We start from the raw sequence: 22,057 nt of genomic DNA on the forward strand, positions 1-22,057 counted from the left end.
GCACAGAGGTCAAATTGTAGGTCTTTTTGAATCTAAAAATCAGGATTACATTTATTATTATTATTTATTAAAGAAACCCCCTGCAGGGCTCCCAGATTTTATTTAATTTATTTTTAAAGGACGGAGCGCACAGTGGCCCATGCGGGAATCGAATGGGCAACCTTGGTCCACCGACCACCCCCAGGCTTACATTTTTATGATCCACTTTAGAAGTCAAATGTTCTGTTCCATTGCTAACACAGGCTACAGCCAATTAAACAAGCAAACAATTCTCCTCCATATGGGAGGCCATCTGAAGTCAGTTCTAACTATCGCAGCAGTAATCTGAGCTGTAAATCAGGGCATAACAGGGTCCTTTCCCTGCTGGAAATTCCTTGCTGGAATTTCATTAGAAAAAGCACAGGCCAGAAAGCATAAGTAACAGAAAGAAAATGTCAATCTCTCGTTACAGCTCCCCCCAAAACACTTAAACTGTAAAATCATTAGCCCGTGGTAACATTTTTACAAACTCCCTTTCGTCTTCTCCCCACCCCAGCCAACTTCTCTAGCACACCAAAGATACTCAGGATCTAATATTAAAGATGTCAGTAGTTCAGTTACACAAGCTTCTTTCAAGTGCACACATGTGGCTAGCGACTACCTCACTGGACAGAGCAGACAGAGAACTCTTCCATTATTGCAGGGAGTTCTATTGAACAATGTTCATCTAGACAGAGCCTCTTTTGCCAAATTTTAAAATTCTCTATGAAAGATAAGCTCACTTTGCTTTTCTCTCTCTCATCCTGACCCCCCCAAATAATCTCTTTATTATGCAAATCAGTTTGGCCTCTCGATTTGTTCTTTTTCTCTTTCCTTAGTCAACTACCAGATTCCCCATAACTAAGACAACCAAGGAACTGACAGCTAGCATGAATTCTCTTGTTCAAGGCTTTCTCTCCATTCTGCAATTCTATATATACAAATATCTCTGTAAATCCACACATTTTCTAGGGGTTAGAGACAGGAAACTTCGCCAATCAATAAATCTTGTCCCAGTGGACTGTCCACGTTTGCTAGCCTTCACCAAACACAACTAGTAGTACTTACAAGGTTCAGTAGACTGCCAGGGGCTTCTAACTTGTAGCATAGGATTACTTGCTGAATTTGTAGTGAAAAGTAGGTGTCAGCACTAAATAAATTCACAGTACATGAGAGGATGAATGATTTTCCAAGTTACTATGAATTGTCAGGAGGGTTATGTGCCCATCACGTACCTCTTTGCTGTCATACTCGCATGCATTCTATACTCTTTCCCTGCAAACCTTGCCAACTGGCTTGCATCAAGGTTTGGTCAATGGAAAGCACTGACGGGAGACCAGAGAGCAAGAGGAAGAGAGATGCTGGGGTATTCTTATCTCCCTTTCAGGCATTTCCAGCCCTACCTGCAGCTCCGCTATCTTTCCGGCTCCCACCATATAAGCCTTCCTTCCACGAATCTAGCTTCTACTGGGTGGCTTAGCTCTTTGGCTGTGGCATCACTATCTCCTTTTGTCCCCCTCATCTGGTAAGTGTTTAACTGGTTCTGGAGGGGGAGTAAAGTAAGGGAGGTGAGAAGAAGCCCTGATTTGAAATGTTTGGGAATACCTGTGGTGTAAGTACTCACACTCAGAATTGCAAAATGTCTGAAGAGGTCACAGTCTACTCCGGCAAAGCCCATACAAGCTGGCTTCAGCACACAACTACTCGCCCAAGGCAAAGTAGCAGTTAAGCGACTGGGTTCCTCACAGTCCCTCTGAGTTTCTTAGTATCTCCAACTTCTTTGTCATTAGTTACTTCTTGAATTAAATCCTTTCTCTTAGCTACCTGGCCTGGGCTCTGTTTTCCCGGCTGTATCCTGAATGTATATTGCCAAGAATGTAAAATCTATCAGAGAAGAGTTTCTCAAAGTGCTGGCATAAAAACCAGCCATATCACTAAGCATGCTGGAAGTTCAACTGATATTATTGTTCTTAAAGAGTAAGACTTTCTAGATGAAAGTAGCAGTGAATCAATTTACACTGTGGCACAAGTTTCTTATCTCACTGGGTACTGGTAACAAAACATTTGTGGACTGGTAGCTTTGTGAAGATCATACTTTGAGCAACACTGTAGTAGAAACTTCGGAAAAGCAATTTGGCAATATGTATCAAAAGCCCCACAAGTGTCCTATCCTGTGTCCCACTAGCTCCACTTTAACAGAATGTCTCCTAGGAACTCATCCCAAAAGGAGAGAAAGGCCTTATGCACAAAGATGTTCATTACAGCATTATTTAAAATAGGGTATTTTTGGAAGCAACTTCAAAGTGAAAAAATAGAAAAACAATGAAATAAATCCATTTGATGGAATATTATGCAGTTTTTAAAATTATAATTATGCATATTATAGCACTATGGGAAAAGCATATACTACTAGGTCATAAAATCAGAAAAGAAAATTTTACATGCGTGATAAGAATCATATAATATAAATGCCAGACGGACAAGACTGAAAAGAAATTATCAGGTGTCATAACTGAATTATATAAAGAGGGTATTAGGAAATGAATTTGTTTCTTCTAATTTTCAGAGTAGCTTTTTTCTAGCATAGGTATTCCACTTAGTTTTGTTAAACTAACTAAATAACTAACTAAATAGATAGATAAATAAAATCCACTACCATAATCAATGAGAATATTTAGAAGGGAAAAAAAGGGCATTATACATTAAAGATACCTGCAAATGCTGTTTTCTGTTTACAATATGAGCCTGAAGTTAAATTAGGATCCGTGACCTTTCCATCTGTCACTCATTCCCCCCTGCACGGTGCCTGTTAACCTGAACACATTTGCCCACCAGGCCCTGTGGAACCTCCCTTTCAGAGAAGTGGCTTTGATCACATATGTACAGATAAGCAAATGCACCGCCTCCAGGGTCTTTTGAGCTGTCTTTCTCCTGCAGAGTGGAAGACTCTGACCCCTACAAGAGCACCTTCCAACTGTTTGCAAACAGGTGGGAGAAGTACTGAAAGCTTGAAGAGTTTGTCCTCAGGGATCCAAAGCAGGTAATTGTCTACTCTACTCAGCACAGCTTCAAACCCAGTATCCAAAGTCCACCCACTACCTGGTCCCCTTAGGGACAATTAATTGCTTACTCTGCTGTACCCCATTCCTTCCTGTCCCCCCATTCACCTCCGACCAGATCTTTAGAAGCATAGCTTACTTAGACCAGGGAGCTCGAAGTGAAAAAGAGAAAAACAAAAGAACTTGAAAACCAGTCCTCATCCAATTTGTTTCAACTTGTAAATAAACAAACCCCAGCTGCAGAGTGCAGCCTGCAATACTGCCACACAGCCATTGGGCTTCACAGCTGCCCACCATAAGTATAAATATTATAGCATTGAAGAGCTCAGGCTCGGGAGCTCCGCTGGCTAGGTGGATGCCAATATTAGATTTTCCACTTACCACCTGAATGATCTTGGGCAAATGCTTAACCGATCTGCCTTTGTTTCCTCATAGGAGTGTTGTGAAGACTAAATTAGTTATTTGACATAAAGTCCTTAGAACAGTGCCTGGCACTTGATAACCACCCAATAAAATAAATGTGGTGTGATGCGGTCCCTGATAAGGCAGCCTCTCTGCACTCCCCAGGGACCATGATGTCCACAATGAGCACACAGACTAAGGGTACAAGTCAAAACACCCACAGCACTAAAACAACCACATCGAAACATCATGATATAAGCAGAATCGCAATCATATTCATTTCTAGAATTTTCCATCTCATCAAAATAAACCACCGAAAGATAGGAAATGCCAAAACCTTTTTGAACCAACCCTCCAGCCGTGCTTCTGTCCATGTGTTTAGACAGGCTTACCTCGAACCACTGCCCGTGGGACTGCATCTTGAGGATGACACAGGGGTCTGGTTTGGAAAGGGCATCTCTGTCCGAAATGCCTTTGCAGGCCACACGCAGCTCAACTTTGGTCAGGCAGGGGCTGTTAAAGATTCCCAGTGTATTGGCAGCAGACTCATAAATGTTGCTCATCTTCTTCATTCTGTTTCAGACAAGAAAAAGAGGAAAAAAGACATGTCAATCACTGCAATATTTGTCAAAGAAGAAAGCCTCCCCATCACCCTTCAGGAAATTGTTCAACACACCGTTTCAAATATTGAATGTATTTACTCTCACTTTCCACCCCAGTGGCACAGTTCCAGTGAAATAAACAAATAAACAAAAACCCCCAAAAAACAAAAAACAAAACAAAAAAATCCCTACAGGTGTTGGTGCATTTGGCTAAGAACACTGTTTTCCTATATGATTTGCATACCTTTGCATAGTAAAATTTTCAGTCTGTGAAATAAAATTAATGAATCAGTGCAATAGACTGCAAACTATAATCCAGTTCTATATTAAGGGCATAGACTGTGTGAAATTTTACAGGTTTGTTGGTTAATCAATTTGATCACATTCCAAGTTTTTAAGACCCCTTAAAAAACCCAGCTCCCCTTTTCCTTCTACGGGATGGCACAGAGATAGATGTATGTTGCCCCACCTGAAGAAACAGTCCGAATTTCCCTTCCCTAAACCGTAGCCCATCTTCTCAAGACACATTCAGGAAACCAGCTCCAAGACAGAGGTCCAGAATCTGATTTCCTGCCCAGTTCCTAAGTTCATTCTCACCTTTCCTTTCTCCACTCCTCCTGCAACATCAGGATTCAGAATCAAAATGGGGAAAGCAAGGGGCAGACTGACTGTGTGAGAGGAAAAGCACAAAGCCTATGATTCTGGACTCATGGTAACTGCAGCCACAAATAGGCACCACAGGCCCCTTTCCATCTCCAAATGATAACCTTTCAATAACACTTTGCATCAGAAGGTCCAGGGCTACAGGGATCCCCCAGAGGCCACCTTCTCTGAGGAGGACTGGACCTGTACAGATACTGGAAGTTTCCCTCAGGAGCAAAATTCAATATCTTTCTCATGAATTCTGTTTCCTTATAGATTCCTTAAAAACAACGGCAATGGCTTCCTCCACCTCACGTGGCCTTGGCCCTCTATAGTGGAATCTCTTCATCTATAAAACGAGAATAATCTCTCTCTCTTCCTTCCCTTCCTCCACAAATATTCTGTGAGTTTCCTCTTGATAACAGGCACCATACTAGGTTTGAGTATACCTCACCACCTCTTTCACAGGGTGATGACATCTCTGAGGCCTCTCTCTTTCTCTCTCTCTCACTCGCTCTCGCTCTCGCTCTCTCCAAACTTAGCTTCTAGTTCCATGCCAAAGAACTTTTCCACTCTGACAATGCCCCTCTTTCATGGCTGATGTCACTGGAATTTGTTCTCCCAATGCCCTATCACAACACTCTCTACGTTGCTCCCCATTTTTCTCCTTTCTTTCTTTCCTTTCCTCTTCCCCTCCCTCCCTCCCTTGTTCTCGTCCTTCCTTCCTTCTTTCTTTCTTATATTTCTTTCACATTCTAACACTCTAGTATCCTATTTATCTAATTATTGTGAACATATATTCTTGCCTATGTATGCTGAAGGGAAATTGCACTGAATGCCAAAAAGTTATGTCCTATAACAAGAGTGGACAAACTACGGTTTGTGTGCCAAATCTAGCTCATCGCCTGTTTTGATAAATAAAGTTTCACTGAAACTCAGGAATGCTCACTTATTTACATATTGTGTATGGTTGCTTTCACTCCAGTTGCAGAGTTAAGTAGTTGCAACAGAGACTGCATGGATTGCATAGCCTGAAATATTTACTATATGGCTCTCTTCAGAAAAGGTTTTCCAAACTCTGTTCTAAAATATCAAGACAGGGAAAGTTGTGGTTGGAGAGGAGTTGGCATTCTGTTTTGTATGTTTCTTTGTTTAGTATGTGTTGGGGGATTCGTTTAAGGAAAAGAGTTGCTGTATTTTTAACCATACTAAACATTAATAGGGACTTTGGGACACTTGCTTTTTTTTACATATGGGAAGCACCAAGCTCAGAGAGGACTGGAACCTTACCCATGTCACACAATTATTCCAATGGCAAAGCTGGGGCTGGAATGCCAGTTTTCTATCTTTTAGCCCAATGTTATTTTTACCATATGTAAAACCTTTAGCTGGATAAGTATTTGAATCTACCAAGGAACAGTGGATATGACAATATCCTTGATTTATTTCAACCTCCGTACAGAATCATATTTTCCTTCTATTTCTAAATCCATTGTATTCATACACAGAAAATACATAAATCCTAAATGCACAGTTTAATCAATTATTGTTCCTATATTTTATGAGTTGAGAGCAGACCAATTATCAGGGCAACGTAGACGACAGAACATACATGAAATGCAAGTTAGAAAAAAAGTGAATGGAGAGAGAGCGAATAGACTAATGGGAAGATGGCTTATGTGGGAAATGTGAGGTGAACTCTTTATCAACTTTTTGACAAAGACACTTTATCCTTCAATCAATGTTTTCCTGAATTCTGCTTTTTCCAACGCATGAATTGGCTCCTTGCAATCCACGTTGCCCTTCTGCACTTCTGAGGGGCCTTCCCTATCTCTGGGGGACATCTCTAACGCCTAGTCTCAACTGTGAGGTGTAATGAAAAAAAGAGGCAAGGAGACACACAGTTCTTTCCAAGTTTAAAGCCTGGCTCCTCTACTCACTAACCATGTAACCCTGAGCAGGGTACTTAATCTCTCTCATAGTAAGGCTTTCCTTGAGGAGGTGCTATGAAGCACCAATGAAACCTATGTAAAGCGGTTAACACAATGTCAGGCATGTACTAGATGCTCCAAACCTGGAACTACTGTTACTACAATCTGACTGCTTTTAGGATTAAATCATTCATTCTCCCACTCCCAACTGGAACTCTTAGACTTCCCACTATTATTATCAAGATCAAAGCTCTACTAGACCCCTTCAATTCATTCTGTCTTTGCAGCCCACACAGTCTGAGCGTACCACCCTCCACCGAAGCGCACACAGACACCCCGCAAATCAGCAGTCTGTCTAAGTATTCATATACATTAGCTGATACCTCTGACAGGTTCAGAAAGCAGATAGTAAAACAAAAGTGACAATCTAATCACATATGCCAAAAGCTGCCCAAAATAATTTAAAATTATTAGGAAGGCTTCTTGAAATATGGGTTTCCATGCATACTCATTAATGATATATCCTATATTATGAGTGTACTGAGTTATTTATTAGCTGTCAGTAAATTTAAATAGTTTATCAACAAACAAATAAATGAACTGGGGGCATTATTTACATAAGCTAGTGAAGTCAAATATTCAGAGACTTTTTTTTAACCAATGGAGCATATGATCCAGAAATTTTATGGATCATTCCTTTAGGCAATGGAAACACTTGGAGGATTTAGAGCTGGGGAAATGAACATGATCGAATGATCATTTGATAAAGATCAATCTGGTACCAATACGATAGTTGGGCTAGAGGAGAGAGAAAAGTTTGTGACTGTCTAAGGCTGTTATGCTAGTCATTATCTATTCCTCATTTCCCATTGATTTTTCTCCCTTCTCCTGCTCAGAAACCAAAGAGACTGACTTTCATTGACTGCCAGCTTGTTGTTTACTAGTATCCTGTTGCTATGGTCTAAATGTTTGTGTGTGAATGTATATATACCAGGGGTACCAAAACAATGGACACATTTAAAGAAAGGAAAACTATATTAAAACTGTATTAAAATTGTAATACTCAACATATACCAATAACAAAAGATGAATACAAGTCACATTTGACTTCTGCAATTACAAGAGGTGCTCTAAGTGGTTATCATCATCAATGTCTAGATACTTCTGATTATGGCAAGCTACTACTTGAGCAACATTGACCAAAGTGTCCACTTGTATACATTTTTTGGCTATATATACATACATATACATATACATATACATATACATATACATATATATATATGTATGTATATATACAAACTCTTTTAGGTCAGGGACTTTATTGCATCCCCACTAGTATTCAACTTGATAATATTTGTAGACTGATGATGAAACCAACATAAACCCTCACTTCTGGGGGGTATGGTACAGCAAAGAAATGTGGGGCTACTAAAGATAAAACTTCCAACTTTTCACAATTATATTATACCTAGGTCCTGGTTTACCTCCCTGTCCATGTACAAATGAAATCCCTGATTAGATGTGTTGGAGTTCATGAGTTCCTCTGGCTGCCCGGAGGTAATAGCAGCCCTGACCTTGACTTTGGAGGTAGTACATAGGCCAGTAAAGTCAAATCGTTTGGCCTTGGCCTGGCAGAAGCTCACTGCTGAAAGGTGATCACAAAATAGGGCTCCGTCAATGAGTGATGAGCTACCTCCAGCCCCAGATAAGTGGAGTAAACAAGTAATTTCACACTCTGTTAGAGAACAGGATTAAAATATGGCCAGATTATCAATACATTTTCCAAGGCCTATTTAAATCCTCTTCAGTGCCTTTCATAAAATATCCTGGTTTTACAGAGACTAATGTCTGTTGAGAATTATTTTGATGAAAGCTGACTTTTGGCCAATTTTAGAAGCGAATTATAATTGCCTTTCACTCAGATAATTTAAGTTATTTAAAAAAATAAAAATAAAAAAGCCACTTCAGCATATCCGCACTCTCTAACAGGACAAACCGATCCTGAAACTTAATTAGTTTCTGAAGGAGTTGCAAACAACGGCAAGACAATAGAGAGCTCAAGAGGGAAGCGAATCAGCTTGAGTTCACAGGGGAACCAGCTGAGCAGAGCTTGTCTGAAAACTGTGTTAAGAATAAGTGCACAATCACTGTTCTACTCGCTTTGGCATTATTTGCCCTTTTTAAATGTCGAAGTACATCCAAGGAAGCCTGGTACGCTGGATGTCTCTATCATACATTTCCGTCTCAAGAAATATGTATGGGGTATGTGTTGTGTGCCTGGTGCTGTGCTGGAGGCTGCAGGCACTGAGCATCCTGCAATTTCAGCTCAAGATAACCAGTTGTTATTTCACTGGGACTTGTCAGTGTATTTCATAGTCAACACTCCTCGCTCTACTTTTAGATCAAGGGTAAATCTCTAAGGTGGCAAGAGCTGTGCTAGACACTGTACAGGATGGTGATGTGAATGAGACAGTACGTCTGCCTAAAGGTTCACACTCTGGAGCAGTGCTTTGCAGACTGGAACATGATCGTGAGTCACCTGGGGGAGCTTGTTAAAAAGTCGTTTCTGTTTCAATCGTCTGGGGTGGGGCCTGAGATTCTGCCCCTGGGTGTCACTGATCCTACTGGCCTGTGGACCACATTTAGAGTAGCCAGGTTGTTGAGTATAAACCCAGCACCTATAAAATAAGGCAAACTGCTCCCGAGGTTGTTATGTTAAGATCAGACACTGACATGTGAGATACAGAATGATACAGAGAATAAGAATATGGATCTAGCATCACAATATTTGAGGCTACCGCAAGCTCTGCGACTTACTTGTTGTGTGACTTTGGGCAAGTTACTTGAATCATCTGTGCCTCCGTTTTATCATGAATGAAATGGGAATAATAATAGTTCCTACCTTGCAGAGTTGTCTTGAGAATTATATGAATCAATGCTCATACAGTCCTCGAAGAGTGCCTGGTCCATAGTGAACATTCAATAAATGGAAACTATTATTGTCCTTTTTAAAACCTACACCACTAAGTTCATGTAACATTTATCAACCTCTGAGATATCCGCCAAGCACTGAACATTAAGTCGTCAGTTACTCAGGAGACTTTCATCTGATCCTCAGGATAACCCTGTGGTAAGCCTGGTTAGGATACCCATTTCATAGGCATGAACCTCAGCTTAGAGAAGTGAAACAGCTCTACATGGCTATCCAGCCATGGTGTGGGAGAACAAGGATTTGAACCCAGAACTCCAGGTCCAGAATTTAGGCCCTTAACCTCTCTACTACTTTTTCTTGCCTCCCTGTGGGCTAACTACTTACAAAGACTCAAAAAAGTGGCAACCGGAGACTTAAATATTGCACACTTCCCAAAATTTCTTGACCCCTCTGGTTCCCCTGAATGTCACACTGTAGCTATTCCTTCCTTCCTCTTTCCTCCTACCCCACTAAACTTCCAGCACTCTTCTCTCTTAGTCTTCTAGACTTTTAGATTCTCTAGCAATTTTTTCTTTCACAGAGTCCATTATTTTGTAAATTCATCTGCCTGCTAGATTTATCTCCTCTCACAACCTCAATCTTTACTTACTCTGCTCAGGCCCCCTCAGCTCCCAGTTTGGCAATACAAACACTGACTGACTTCCCAAGAGAGTGCGAAATGGAGAAAAGCTGTGAATATTTATACTTTTTGTCCTCAGTAAACATCGAATGCTTTATAAATTTCTTTTAAAAATAGCCTGCTTTCTTAGCTACTAACTACATATACTAACAACAAACCACACATATATTGTTTCATCTAATCCTCGAGACAATCTCTTTAGATAGGAATTATTAGACCCATTTCATAAATGTAAAAAATAAAACTGACGGTAGCTAAGCAACTTGCCCCAAAATCATAGTTGGCAAGTGAGAAGGACAGGAATTAAGCGTAGGTCTAATGGACTCCAAAATCTGTGTTTTCAACCATTTCTTATCAAACGACTTACATTCTTAATTTGCTTAACTATTACTTTTTCCGAAATCAGGCAAAGGCCAACTTCAACCCTGTTCCAATCTTAATAAATCTCTCAGACATAGTGTGTACACTAACGAAATCGTGTTTTAGCAGTCTTTAAAAATTCATTTTTCTTTTCTCCCCTTATTCTCAAGGCAGCTCGAGTCACTCTTGGAACTCTATAATGGCAGCCTCATCAACAAGTTGATGGGTCTGGGAATTCAGTGTCCCTGCTCTGATCGTTTCGAACACAAGCATTTGATGATGAGTTATGGATGGTGGAAACCCGGAGATAAAACCATGTGAACCACAAAAGGCCCTGGTTGTAATGAATATGATTTAAAACTGACAATATGTGTATGTGAATGCTTTTGTGGTATACACTATGTCAAATCACTCAAGTGTAGTAAATTATTATTTCAGGTCATTTCCTGAGCTTTCTAATTTGAGACAACGGAGAGACCAAAAGGAAAAATCCAGCAGAGATCCTATTTCCTGAAAAACAGCTTTCTTGGGAAAATGTGCATAAGGAATCAGCTATACTGATGTTCTAGGAACTTCCGGGCTCACATTTTTGTCTCTAACAATGAATCATAAAGATGAGATTTTTCTAGAAAGCAATTATGTCCATTGTATTTCATTCGCATTAATTTTATAGCACTCAAATGTCATCCACTTTTATGAGAACTGGATTATAAAGTTAATTGGATAATTATAAAGTGATGAAACTTTTCAAAGTAAAACTAATAAAATATCAAAAGAAATCACATAAATAACCGTCTCTTCCTTGTCACAGCCCCTTTTTCCTACCATACCAAAGGCAACTACAGCTCCTGAATGAGGAGAATAAAAAAGCAAATTCAGATGATGTTTTTATTATTTTGGCACTGAAGTAATTTCCTCCCGTTTCTCAGGCAACTACATTTACCATAGAAAGATCAAATCCTAGTCTTACTTTGTTCAATTATTTTGCCTTTTTAATATAATCATAGGTTGGATCCTTCTGCTCATGTCATGTTAACAGGAAGCTGAGGGCTCACAAAATGGATTTTTGTGCTTCTGGTCTCATACTTGTGGCTAAATTTAAAAGAAAAGGAGCAAGATTTTTATGTTTAACAGGCGCAACAACAGACAGCATATGAAGCCAGAAGCCAATTTCCTTGAAAAAGCATAACTGATCTACTTATGGTGTTTTTCTGCTCCTACACCTTCTCGTTTAAGACTTACTTTGAATGACATCCTAGCATTAACATGCTTTTGCTTACTGGGCAGAGGACAACATGCTGTGTTTGGAGAAAGAAGAGGGGGTTGAGTACATGACAAAGTGCAAAAAGAAATACCTCTTAGGATACAGACTACAACCTCTAGTTCAGCGCGGGCCAACAGAAACCTGAGTGATGAGGGAAACGTTCTGGACCTATACTGTCCAGGACAGTGGCCACTTGCCACAGGTGGTTATTCAGCACTTGAAGTGGGGCTAGCTCAAGTGCTGAAATTTTATTTCCTCTTTATTTAAATTTAAATAGCCACCTGTGGCTAGTGGTTACCATATTAGATGTGTACGGGGCATATCATATTAGATGACTGGCCATAGCTTTCTTTTACTTCTTTGTTTCTCCTGAAGACTAAAAATGAATGGTGTTGCTCAGAAAAACATTTTCCGACATAAAGGCAATGTTTAGGACCTTACCTCAAAGCAATTCATGAAAACAGAGAAATCTCGCTTCCCATTACTTACTGGAGACCGGATGCACCAGTGTTAAAAGGACTGAATAGGTCCAAGTTTAGCTCATAAAGGCTTTCCTCATCTGTCAGTGCCAGGTGATTGGTGGTGACTGCATGGAAATAGACTACACAAGAAAGGCTGCATGATTAATTAACAATGGCTGCCATCCAAAAGCACGAAAGAAGAAAGGCACAGCTCAGGGGCTGTATTTTGCTGGTACTAAGAGAAACCTTAGGTAAAAAACTGGAGTGAAGCTCTCCTTAGAACTTCTTCTTAATGTGGCATTACCTTTACGTCCCATGTGTGATGTTGTTTCTACTAAACGTTTCAGAATAGTAGATTATAAGTTTTGTGGCAAATGGCCTTGCGAGAGCAGCTCCGGATGAAAACAAGGGAAAGACAAGAATTTAGCATGTGAACTGGGTGTGTTTTGGGGGGGTTGAGAGAGGGATGTTTGAAAGGGAGGACATTTTGGAGGATAGCATATTATGTTTATCTCAGAGATCAGTCATGTAGCTAGCTAACATAGACACATGGATGATGCTTTGGGGAAGAGGAAAGCGATAGCAGATACGGAAAGAGGGATATCTGTATGTGAGCATTCACATATGGACACACACATATACACATTTATCTCTCTCTCCCTCTCCCTCTCCTTCTCCCCTCCTCCCCCCTCCCTCCCTCCCTCCCTCCCTCCCTCCCTCCCTCCCTCCCTCCCTCCCTCCATCTCTCTCTTTATTGGAGGACTCTGAGGTGTAAAGAAACAGAGTCTCCCCACTAACACAGAGAAACTTCAGGGATTCTCTGGCAGCAGGAGGGGATATTGGCTGAATCGATCAAGACCATGACCTGAGCAATGCTTTGTGGGACACATTATTAGATGATGAAGAAATTTTTTTTTAATTAAAGATTATTGGGGTAACAATTGTTAGTAAAGTTACATAGATTTCAGGTGTACAATTCTGTATTACATCATCTATAAATCCCGTTGTGTGTTCACCACCCAGTCAGTTCTCCTTCCATCACCATATATTTGATCCCCTTTATCCTCATCTCCCACCCTCCCTCCCCCTTTAGAAATTTGACAGATGCCAGGTATATAGCAGCTGAGAGTTCTGTGGATTTCAAATCCTCACTGAATGTGAGGAGAATCTGAGGGAAGGAAAACCTGCAGGCCCCAGTGTGAGCAGAGACAGACCAGAGAAACAAGTGTCATGTGAAAATAACAACAGGAACAGCGACACCGACTATAGCAACTGTTTTTGGCTACGTATGTGCCCAGCACTGTGCTCAAGGCTTCCAGTGACATTATTGCATTTCATCCTTTCCATGGTTGTGACAGGTAACTCGACATTATTTCAGTTTTGCAGATGAGAAAACTAAGATTCAGAAAATCTAAGTAAATTGCTAAATCACGTAATCAAAAAATGGAGGAGGCAGGTTTTTTTTTAACTCCAAAGTTCAAGATTTCCTCTGTAATGTTTTTCTGCCTCCTGTTGCACACATTAAGATCTAAGTTCCTTAATGCTGTCAGTCCCAGAGTGTTATATCTCATTCATTCACTCATTCATTCATTCATAAAATATTTATTGAACACTTCAAGTATGTGCTGGAAGCCGTTCTGGGTACTGGGAGATACAAAGATGAAAAGACAGGGTCCCTACTTTCAAGGAGCTCACAGGCAAATGAGGAAACACATAAGTAAAAATTTACAATCGATTAATTTTGCCTGTTATGCCTTCTGCCATATTACCATTAAAATAGCCATGGAGAAACTCAGAAACTGACAATAGCACTAGAAAGGTCGAAACATCCAGGAGGAGTTTCCTCTGGATGTTTTGTAGTAGGTATTGGTGTGCTACAGAACTATTGTTCTATTTATTGTATGTGGTACTAACAGACATTCTAAAGGAAGTGGTAGGTTTTACAACATAAAGGAGGTTTCTTTACAGTGAGAAGTTTCAGTCATTACTACGGGAATGTGTTCTCTGAACCTCCAAAGAGGAGCTATGGTGCATAATGTTTTCCAAACTTATTTAATCACAAAAAAAGTTTCTTCAGAGGACACACTAGAAGATAAATGATTACCAAATACAATACAATACAATAATAACTTTGGAAAAAATGGTAGAGGTTAAAGGACAACAAGCAGAGGTATATTGTATTGGGGGACATTTTGTTTCCCATGAAAACTTTCCACCAACAATTCATGGCTCTTGCATCACAATACATGGCACTGTCTGTGAGAGAGTTTTAGCCAGTAAACAAATAACTGTATTGGAACACCCTCCCTACTCTCACCTGATCTGGCCCTCAATGGCTTCTTTCTTTACCCGAAGATAAAGGAAATACTGAAAGGAAGACATTTTGATCACATTCAGGACATCAAGTGTAATATGACGACAGCTCTGATGGCCATTCCAGAAAGAGATCCAAAATTGCTTTGAAGGGTGGACTAGGCGCTGGCGTCGGTGCATAGCTTCCCAAGGGGAGTATTTCGAAGGTGACCATAGTGATATTCAGCAATGAGGTATGTAGCACTTTTTCTAGAATGAGTTCACGAACTTAATTGTCAAACCTTCCCTAAGTTCCTTGGGCCCTTGCCTCAACCATCTGAAGAAAGTACTAAGACATTCCCCATGTATAGAGTGTAAAGTCTCAGACAATTTGGGCAATTTCCCCAGAGTCCCACAGCAAATGAGCACTTGAGCTGGGCAACCAACATAGGTATTCTGACTTTTGGTGATTAATCACCATGTTATCCAGCATTTATTGAGAATTTCAAGGAATCTAGGGATATTTGACATATTTTGACATATTTTCACCTGCCTCATCAGGAAAGTGAGAAAGTCAGAAATAGGGTTGATTTTTTCGTATCTGCAGATGGAATGAAAAAGGTCTTCAGGTCTTGTGAAAGTTCATCTCTAAGTGATATCCCAGTGGTAGGGAAATTTGCTCATTCTGGTAGGTGTCAATAGCAAGAAAACCATTTAAGGGAAGAGGAAAATTAATTTGGTATCATAACAATTAAAGATTAGTAGAAAAAGTTCTGTGGTCTATCTAAGATAGTTTTTTAAAAAAAACAACAACACAGACACAACATTTAAAGCTTATTATACTCAAGTTAAAATAAAGTGTGATTTTTTAAAGGTAAATAATAAAATGGCTAACTAGCGTGAACTACAAGCTGTCTCCCCTAGAATTAACCGTGGAATCTACAGAAACAAGAGGCAGGTATGAATCAGAGGGATTAACAAACAAATAAACAAAAAATTTGTGAGAAACTCCAAAGGGGGGGGCGAAAAGTGGAGAAAAAGTTGTGTTTTTCCTGCTTTACCCCCAAGTTAGTATGTGACATGCACTGTAAAAGAAGGGCAATTAGCCAATAAACATTTGTCGATTTGAAGCAAAATTACTGAAATAGATGCACCAATAATTTAAAATGAGTAATAATACTAATAATAATACAAATATACTTAAAAATAAAGATATGATCAATAAGAAATAAGAAGAATTATGAGAAGACACAAGTGGGGTTTTAGAGGATAAAAGAAAATAAAAACATGAATAAAACAAGCGAGGGTTTTTGAGGAGAAGGAGGAAGAGAACCCAGAGAAGGAGACTGATATCTCTGGGTCCATTACCAACCCATGGACCTTCCCTGGAGAAGCACACCCTGATTGTAGGTTTATCTATTTTAACCAAGAACGAACTATTTTAAGGTTTGTATCTGCAGATTTCACTTTTCAAAATGTCAGAGACTGTTAAAAACATTCTTTTAAAGTTGGTCTCCCAATTCTGAGTGAGAAAATTTCCAATCTCTCCTGTCTCCAAAATTCTTTTAATACTCTAGAAAAGGGTGAATATTTACGTCAGGTCTTGAAGGATAGTCCATAGGTCTCAAAGCTGGCAAGAGAAAGAAGACAGCATACCGGGAAGATGGAACAGCTTGAGCAAAGGAGTGGAGGTCTGAGGTTGGGGTGGTCACAGCGGGGAGTACACTGACTGATCTATGTGGTTAGAATGTAGGGCGTGTTAGAGAGGAGGGAACAGGACTGAGAGGAGGCTGGACTGAAGGACCTTGTATGCCTTGCAACCAGTAATAGCCAGCATCATTTACTGGACATTTTATTAGGCTTCAGTGATTTTTGCCTCACAATTTAGTTTCTTTCTCATTTAAACTCCACAGCAAAGTGATAGGCAGTTATCACTCCCATTTTACAGATGGGCAAACTGAGGCTCCCAGAACCTTTTTTCTTTGCTTGTTTGCTCTCTAGTTGTTTTGTTTTGTTTTTCAAAGGATCATGCAACTGTCTGATGTCACAATCTTGTTTGTTTCCAATTGTACTGGGCAAAATACAAATGTGAACAGTTAACTCCTCTCTCTGTAATCCTTCAGTGGACTCCAGGTGCTTTCAGGATTAAGAACAAACTTCCTAGTACAACACACAGAGCCCTCCTTCCCCCACATCTCCACAAATGCTTTTCTCTCCAACCACTGCAACTGAGGTGCTATTTTTCACACATTCATGTGGCTCAGTCACAACTCTTAAGACATCTCATTGTGTTTTTGAGTTATTCATCTCGTTTCCACCCCAGTCTGGATGATCTTGGACGTCAAGGCTGTGTCCTATTTATGTTTTTATCCCATTGCCTAGTAGGATACCTGGTTCAAAATGAGAACTCAATCAATGTTTGCTGAATGGATGAATCAATCAATCAATCAATCAATCAATGAAACCATCTTTGTGTTCTTCTATGTAAAACAATCCTCCAAATACATTCAGCAGGATAATTTACTCTCTGGTCTAGATATTAACCAGAGTTTCCTTTTTCTCTGCTTGTCCTTACTCTCATCTCCCCATCATGGTTTTTCTGGTTTATCTTTATAGTAGGAGGTAGAGGTAGTTGATTTATGTTTGAGAGAACACTCATTCAAGGACAACCTTGCAAACAGGCAAGAAAAGTAATTTCATTTCCTTTTCTGTTCGCATTGATGTTATTTAACTTTATATGTAAAAAAATCACTGCAAAACATAGTAGATGCATATATAGGATCAAAGCCCAGGAGAAAATACACTACAATGTTAATATGAGTTTATTTCGGACTTATGGTATTATAGGTGATGTTAATTTTCTGTGTTGTTCATTTTGATATTTTCTAAATTGTAGATAATAAACATGCATGTATTACTTTTGTAACAAAAGCACAATAAGGATTATGTTTAAAGTACTAAGAAAACTCTGCAGACATGAGTTCTTGTAAAACATTGATGTTTAAATCTAAAATAAGCCTGTGTTAATTATACACATATCAATGAATTAAGTAAGTTCCAGATCATTTAAAATGTGTTTCCTTTTCTACAAAAATTGGTTGCCAATAAATATCAGGATTGTATTGAACATAAAAACTTTGTAATTCATGCTTTAAATCTACTTGGCTGTGACATCCTAAGGAAATTTCATCATAAAAGCAGCCCATTCAAAGGAAGAAGTCTTTCAAGGGCCCCCACGGCCCTTATTCCTTTGCCATTCAACAATAGGAGTTGCCCATCCGTTACAGGGGTCTGAAGGGGCAACATCAGGGCAGTGACTGTCATACCAACCGTTGCAAAGCCCATCTCAAGACTGAAGCTGTGTCCGAGTGGCTGTGCCTGAAGTGTGATCTCTGTGTGTCTCCAAGCTGTGTCTTTTCCATACCTGCACTTGGCCATGCTTGTCCATACTTTCTAAGGCAAACATCCTGGAGTGACAACTCCACTGTCCACACTCACTCCAGGCCAGATTGGAACAGATGGAAGAGCGTTGGGTCTCCCAGGCATAAGCCAGGGGAAGCTGTCATTTGAGAAGCTGTTGTGGCCCTGACACCTCTGTCAGGACATGGAAAAACTGAAGGAAATGAGCAGCAGCTGGCTACTCAAGCATCGAAGCCTGGCTTCTGATACTGACAGTGAGTAACAAGGCTCTGGACACAGCCCAGGGGAGAGGGCCAATCCTAGGATGAGCTGTAGGGAAGCAGAGCTAGAGAGTCTTCCCAATAACAGCTGCAAATAAAGTCATTCTGATTTCTAGTGTCCATTAAATAAGCCTTGAGGAGACAGAAGACTCCCTCAGCCTCTGGGATGGTTAAAAATTTTCAGGATAACCAGATTTATACATCGTACATCCTGCCACCCTCTCCTTTCATTACCAACGACCAGCCCATAACTAGTCTTCACACACACACACACACACACACACACACACACACACACACACACAGGTTTGCTGTGTTCCAAAGATACCAATGTGTTGACTGCTGCATTTACTTGCTGTTTATTCATTTGTGCCAGAGAAGAAGCATAGGTGTCACCTTATCACAAACACCAAGCTCACCAGGGACCAGAGATTCCCTGTAAAGACCCAGATTTGAATGTCCTTTGGTTCCATCTAGGTCTCCGAGTTCCTTCACATCCACCATTACACCAGTACACAGATGTTGACTGAGCACTGGGAAAAAGGGGTAAAGCCTGTGCCCTCATGGACTGTAAGAGCACCTGGCTTGATGGCTGGCATGGAGGCAATGTTCAACACACATTTATTGACTTGGTCAATAAGTTAACTTTGACCTTCAGTGTACTGTTCAGTGCATTATCTATTTTCTTCAGTGAAGGGGTTGGTCAGCATGAGCAGGAAGGCAACCTTGACATTATTCCAGGCCAACTTAAATTTTCCATCCTCCCACCCCTCTCTCCCTTCTCCATATACACTTAGCATACTGGCTCTCACCCTAATAGACCATATCCCCTCCTGTATCGTAATTATCTGTTCATCAATCTGTCTCCCCCGCTCTCAGGTGAGCCTCATGAGAGACTATGAATGCTCCTGACTACGGACCCAACACCTTATCAGTGGTTGGCATGTAGTAGACACTCAAGAAAGATTTGTTCAGTGGGTGAATGAATGACAAAGGGGGCCCAAAGATGTTTCTCAGTTACACAGTCTGGGCCAGTTCTAGCCAAACCCGAGTCAGTAACGTTTTCCTGGCAACCTCTCCCCAATAGTTAATAGCACTCCTTCCTTCTCTTTCTGCCTAATAGTAATAATAACCAGAATGGCTAAATGGCCCTTAATGTGTGCCAGGAATTGTTCTAAGTACTTTATTTGAATTAAGTTCTTTAATTCTAACAGCAAACCTGCGAACTATGTATTATTAGTAGTAGTAGTATTAGTATTACCCTAATTAGAGATAATGCGACTGAAGCTCAACCAGTTAATGTAACTTATACAAAGTCACATGGATACTAAGTGTCAGGGTCTAACATCAGAGCTTGTTCTTAACTACTGGCGTCCCTTCTGTGGCCCCACCCACTCTACCGAGTATCACCTCTCTCCTTCCATTCCATCTATGGCATTCCTATTGAAACCATGGCTGTGAAGTTAGGACAAGGATGGTACTAATACAGGCCCCAGTGGTTTCTGGGTAACTCCTACCACACACAACCCTGGGCCTAATTTAAGGGATAAACAACTAAAGGATGGGTACGCACCTTCCAAAAGTTTGCCAACCCCTCCTGGTTTTGTGATCTCTGTCCTGGAGACATCCTCCAGGTTGCCAACCCGCTCATAATAATCTGTTTTGAACTTCCCTTTTGCTGGAAAATAAATAGGAGATCTGAGTGATTCGTTATCATGAGATGGAAGAATTAAATTCTAAGCATGAAGATGCTTTAACCAGAGACCTAGAATGACCTCCTCCAAGGCCTGCAAGGGAAAACCTGTCAGGCAGGTGGAGATTTCAGCTTTGTGCTCCCTATCTCACTTCTATCCCCCTCCATGTCTTCACATCTCCTCCATTAGGCAGAGCCTTTGGCCTCCCAGAGCCCCCTCACAGTACCACCTGCACTGACTTGCCCTTTGGCAAAGCTCCAAACACTGTTCTGCACATTCTCCCTTATCAAAATTCACCTGTTCTGTGACCCATTCTCTCCTGCCTAACTATCTTGTTAAAAAGCTCTCCAACTAATTAGCCATTCTGTCAAAAGTGTGTACTCCTACTCCTTACAGGTTTCTCTTTTTCTTTTTTAAAAAAATCTTTAATGGAAGACTCCTGGAGATGCAAAGCCTTAGTGCTATCGAATGAATCTGCGTTAACAGCATTGGCTGCCTGACAAGCTTCCGAGACCGGAGGGACCCTTTCTACAGGAGGAACTATTCTAGTGTGTCTTAATGAGCAATCACTTGAGCACCGTCTATAACATGGACAAGCAGGGCAGGTCCTTTTGGCTTCAAGTGCTACTGCAAATGTCCTGTGGAGAGTTTGCAAGTTACATGCACCACCTTGGAGGCTCTTGCTAGTCAGTGACTGACTCCACTTGACTCAAAATACAGTCGTGTTAACGTATTAGCACTTTTCAATGGGTGTTAACAACAAGGAACGGAAGGGACCTCAGCTTTCTCGTTCAGATGGACCTCATCTTGAAATCTAGCCTGTAGTAGTCAGGGTCCCGACAGGAAACAAACGGCACATCCAAATTAGGGGCTTCAAGGACAGCACAGCAAAGGCACAAGAGAATGAGCTAGAGCCCAGAGGGACAGACTTATATAGTAAAACCTGTCTTGAGAAGAGTAGGGACACAGCCAGCCCAGAGTGACCTTGCAGGGAAGGAGCCAAGGGAATACCTATCTGGACCTCATCCTTTATTCTGAACTCTTACTGGGGCTCCCCCCACCAAAAAAAAAAAAGAAAAAAAGAATTGGAATCTAAAGGACTTATATATGGTCACGGCTATTTATGGGGCAGTTGTAGTAATTGGAGACATAAAGATATCTCACTGCACAACTTTCAGTGGTACAGTTTTCAAAGACTGCAGTACGAATGGTGTGCCCTGCAGTCATACGATATGACAGCCCTTTTAAACACTTAGCATAGTGACAGGCAGATAGTAAGTACTCAGTGAATATTAACTCCTTTTCCTCTTCCAACTGTGCCAGACGAAACTGAAAGGTGCCAATTATATGTACGTCTCCTTGTGCCTTCACAAATAGGAATCTAAAGAACAGAGCTGCCACCCTTCAGGTCACCTCTTTGCCTTAGGTAGTGAAGAACTTGCTGAATGGTGGGTAGCTCTCTATCCTGACTCCTATAATCATAGAATTTTTCAGAAACAGGTGCTTTCAAACTTCTGCTTCCCATCTTGTGCCTTTGCCTCTCTCACAAGGTGGGGTGAGGCAGATGAACTGTTGTGAGGTGAGAAAGAATGAGCTCACACACAGGAAACTAAGGGTGTTGATTAGAAATATTTCCAATCAACGCACAGGCCAATACTTCATACAGGAAATATCGCTGCCTGATATTTTAGCAAAGGCAACTTACACTTACTCATTCCTCATAAAGTTCAGGGCATTTTTAATCATGGTAGGAAGTACAGCCAACAAAACTTGCTCTAGCAATTAGACTGGTAGAATCTTTTATGACACACTCCTGAAACGCAACCACCACTAAACAAAATCCTCAGCATAGGAGTCGTGAAAAATGTGTCAGGAAAGTAAATGAAAATCATGTCAGAGAAGGATAAATTGGCGGACCCATTTCATTAAAAGGTCAGGGGAAAACTGAAGTCTCATCAAGTAGAATACTAACCTTATCTTGACCAACAACACTCTTTTGCAAAGGGAACCATATTCATCAAACAGTAAACTCTATCCC

At 40.6% G+C, this 22,057-nt stretch overlaps 1 protein-coding gene across 6 annotated transcripts in view; it reads right to left on the reverse strand.

The window, feature by feature from the left end:
• The window catches only part of CPNE4 (copine 4), a 410,233-nt gene that overhangs the window by 296,982 nt on the left and 91,194 nt on the right, over positions 1-22,057 (reverse strand). For all 6 annotated transcript variants that reach the window (XM_019725940.3, XM_019725942.3, XM_019725945.3 and 3 more), the window contains exon 2: positions 3,872-4,052. In XM_019725940.3, the coding sequence (XP_019581499.1) occupies positions 3,872-4,052 (181 nt within the window). The remainder of the gene's footprint in view (positions 1-3,871; positions 4,053-22,057) is intronic.

Source organism: Rhinolophus sinicus, chromosome 5 (assembly GCF_057876585.1).
Source record: "Rhinolophus sinicus isolate RSI-liver-muscle chromosome 5, RSI-T2T, whole genome shotgun sequence".
NCBI lineage: Eukaryota > Metazoa > Chordata > Mammalia > Chiroptera > Rhinolophidae > Rhinolophus > Rhinolophus sinicus.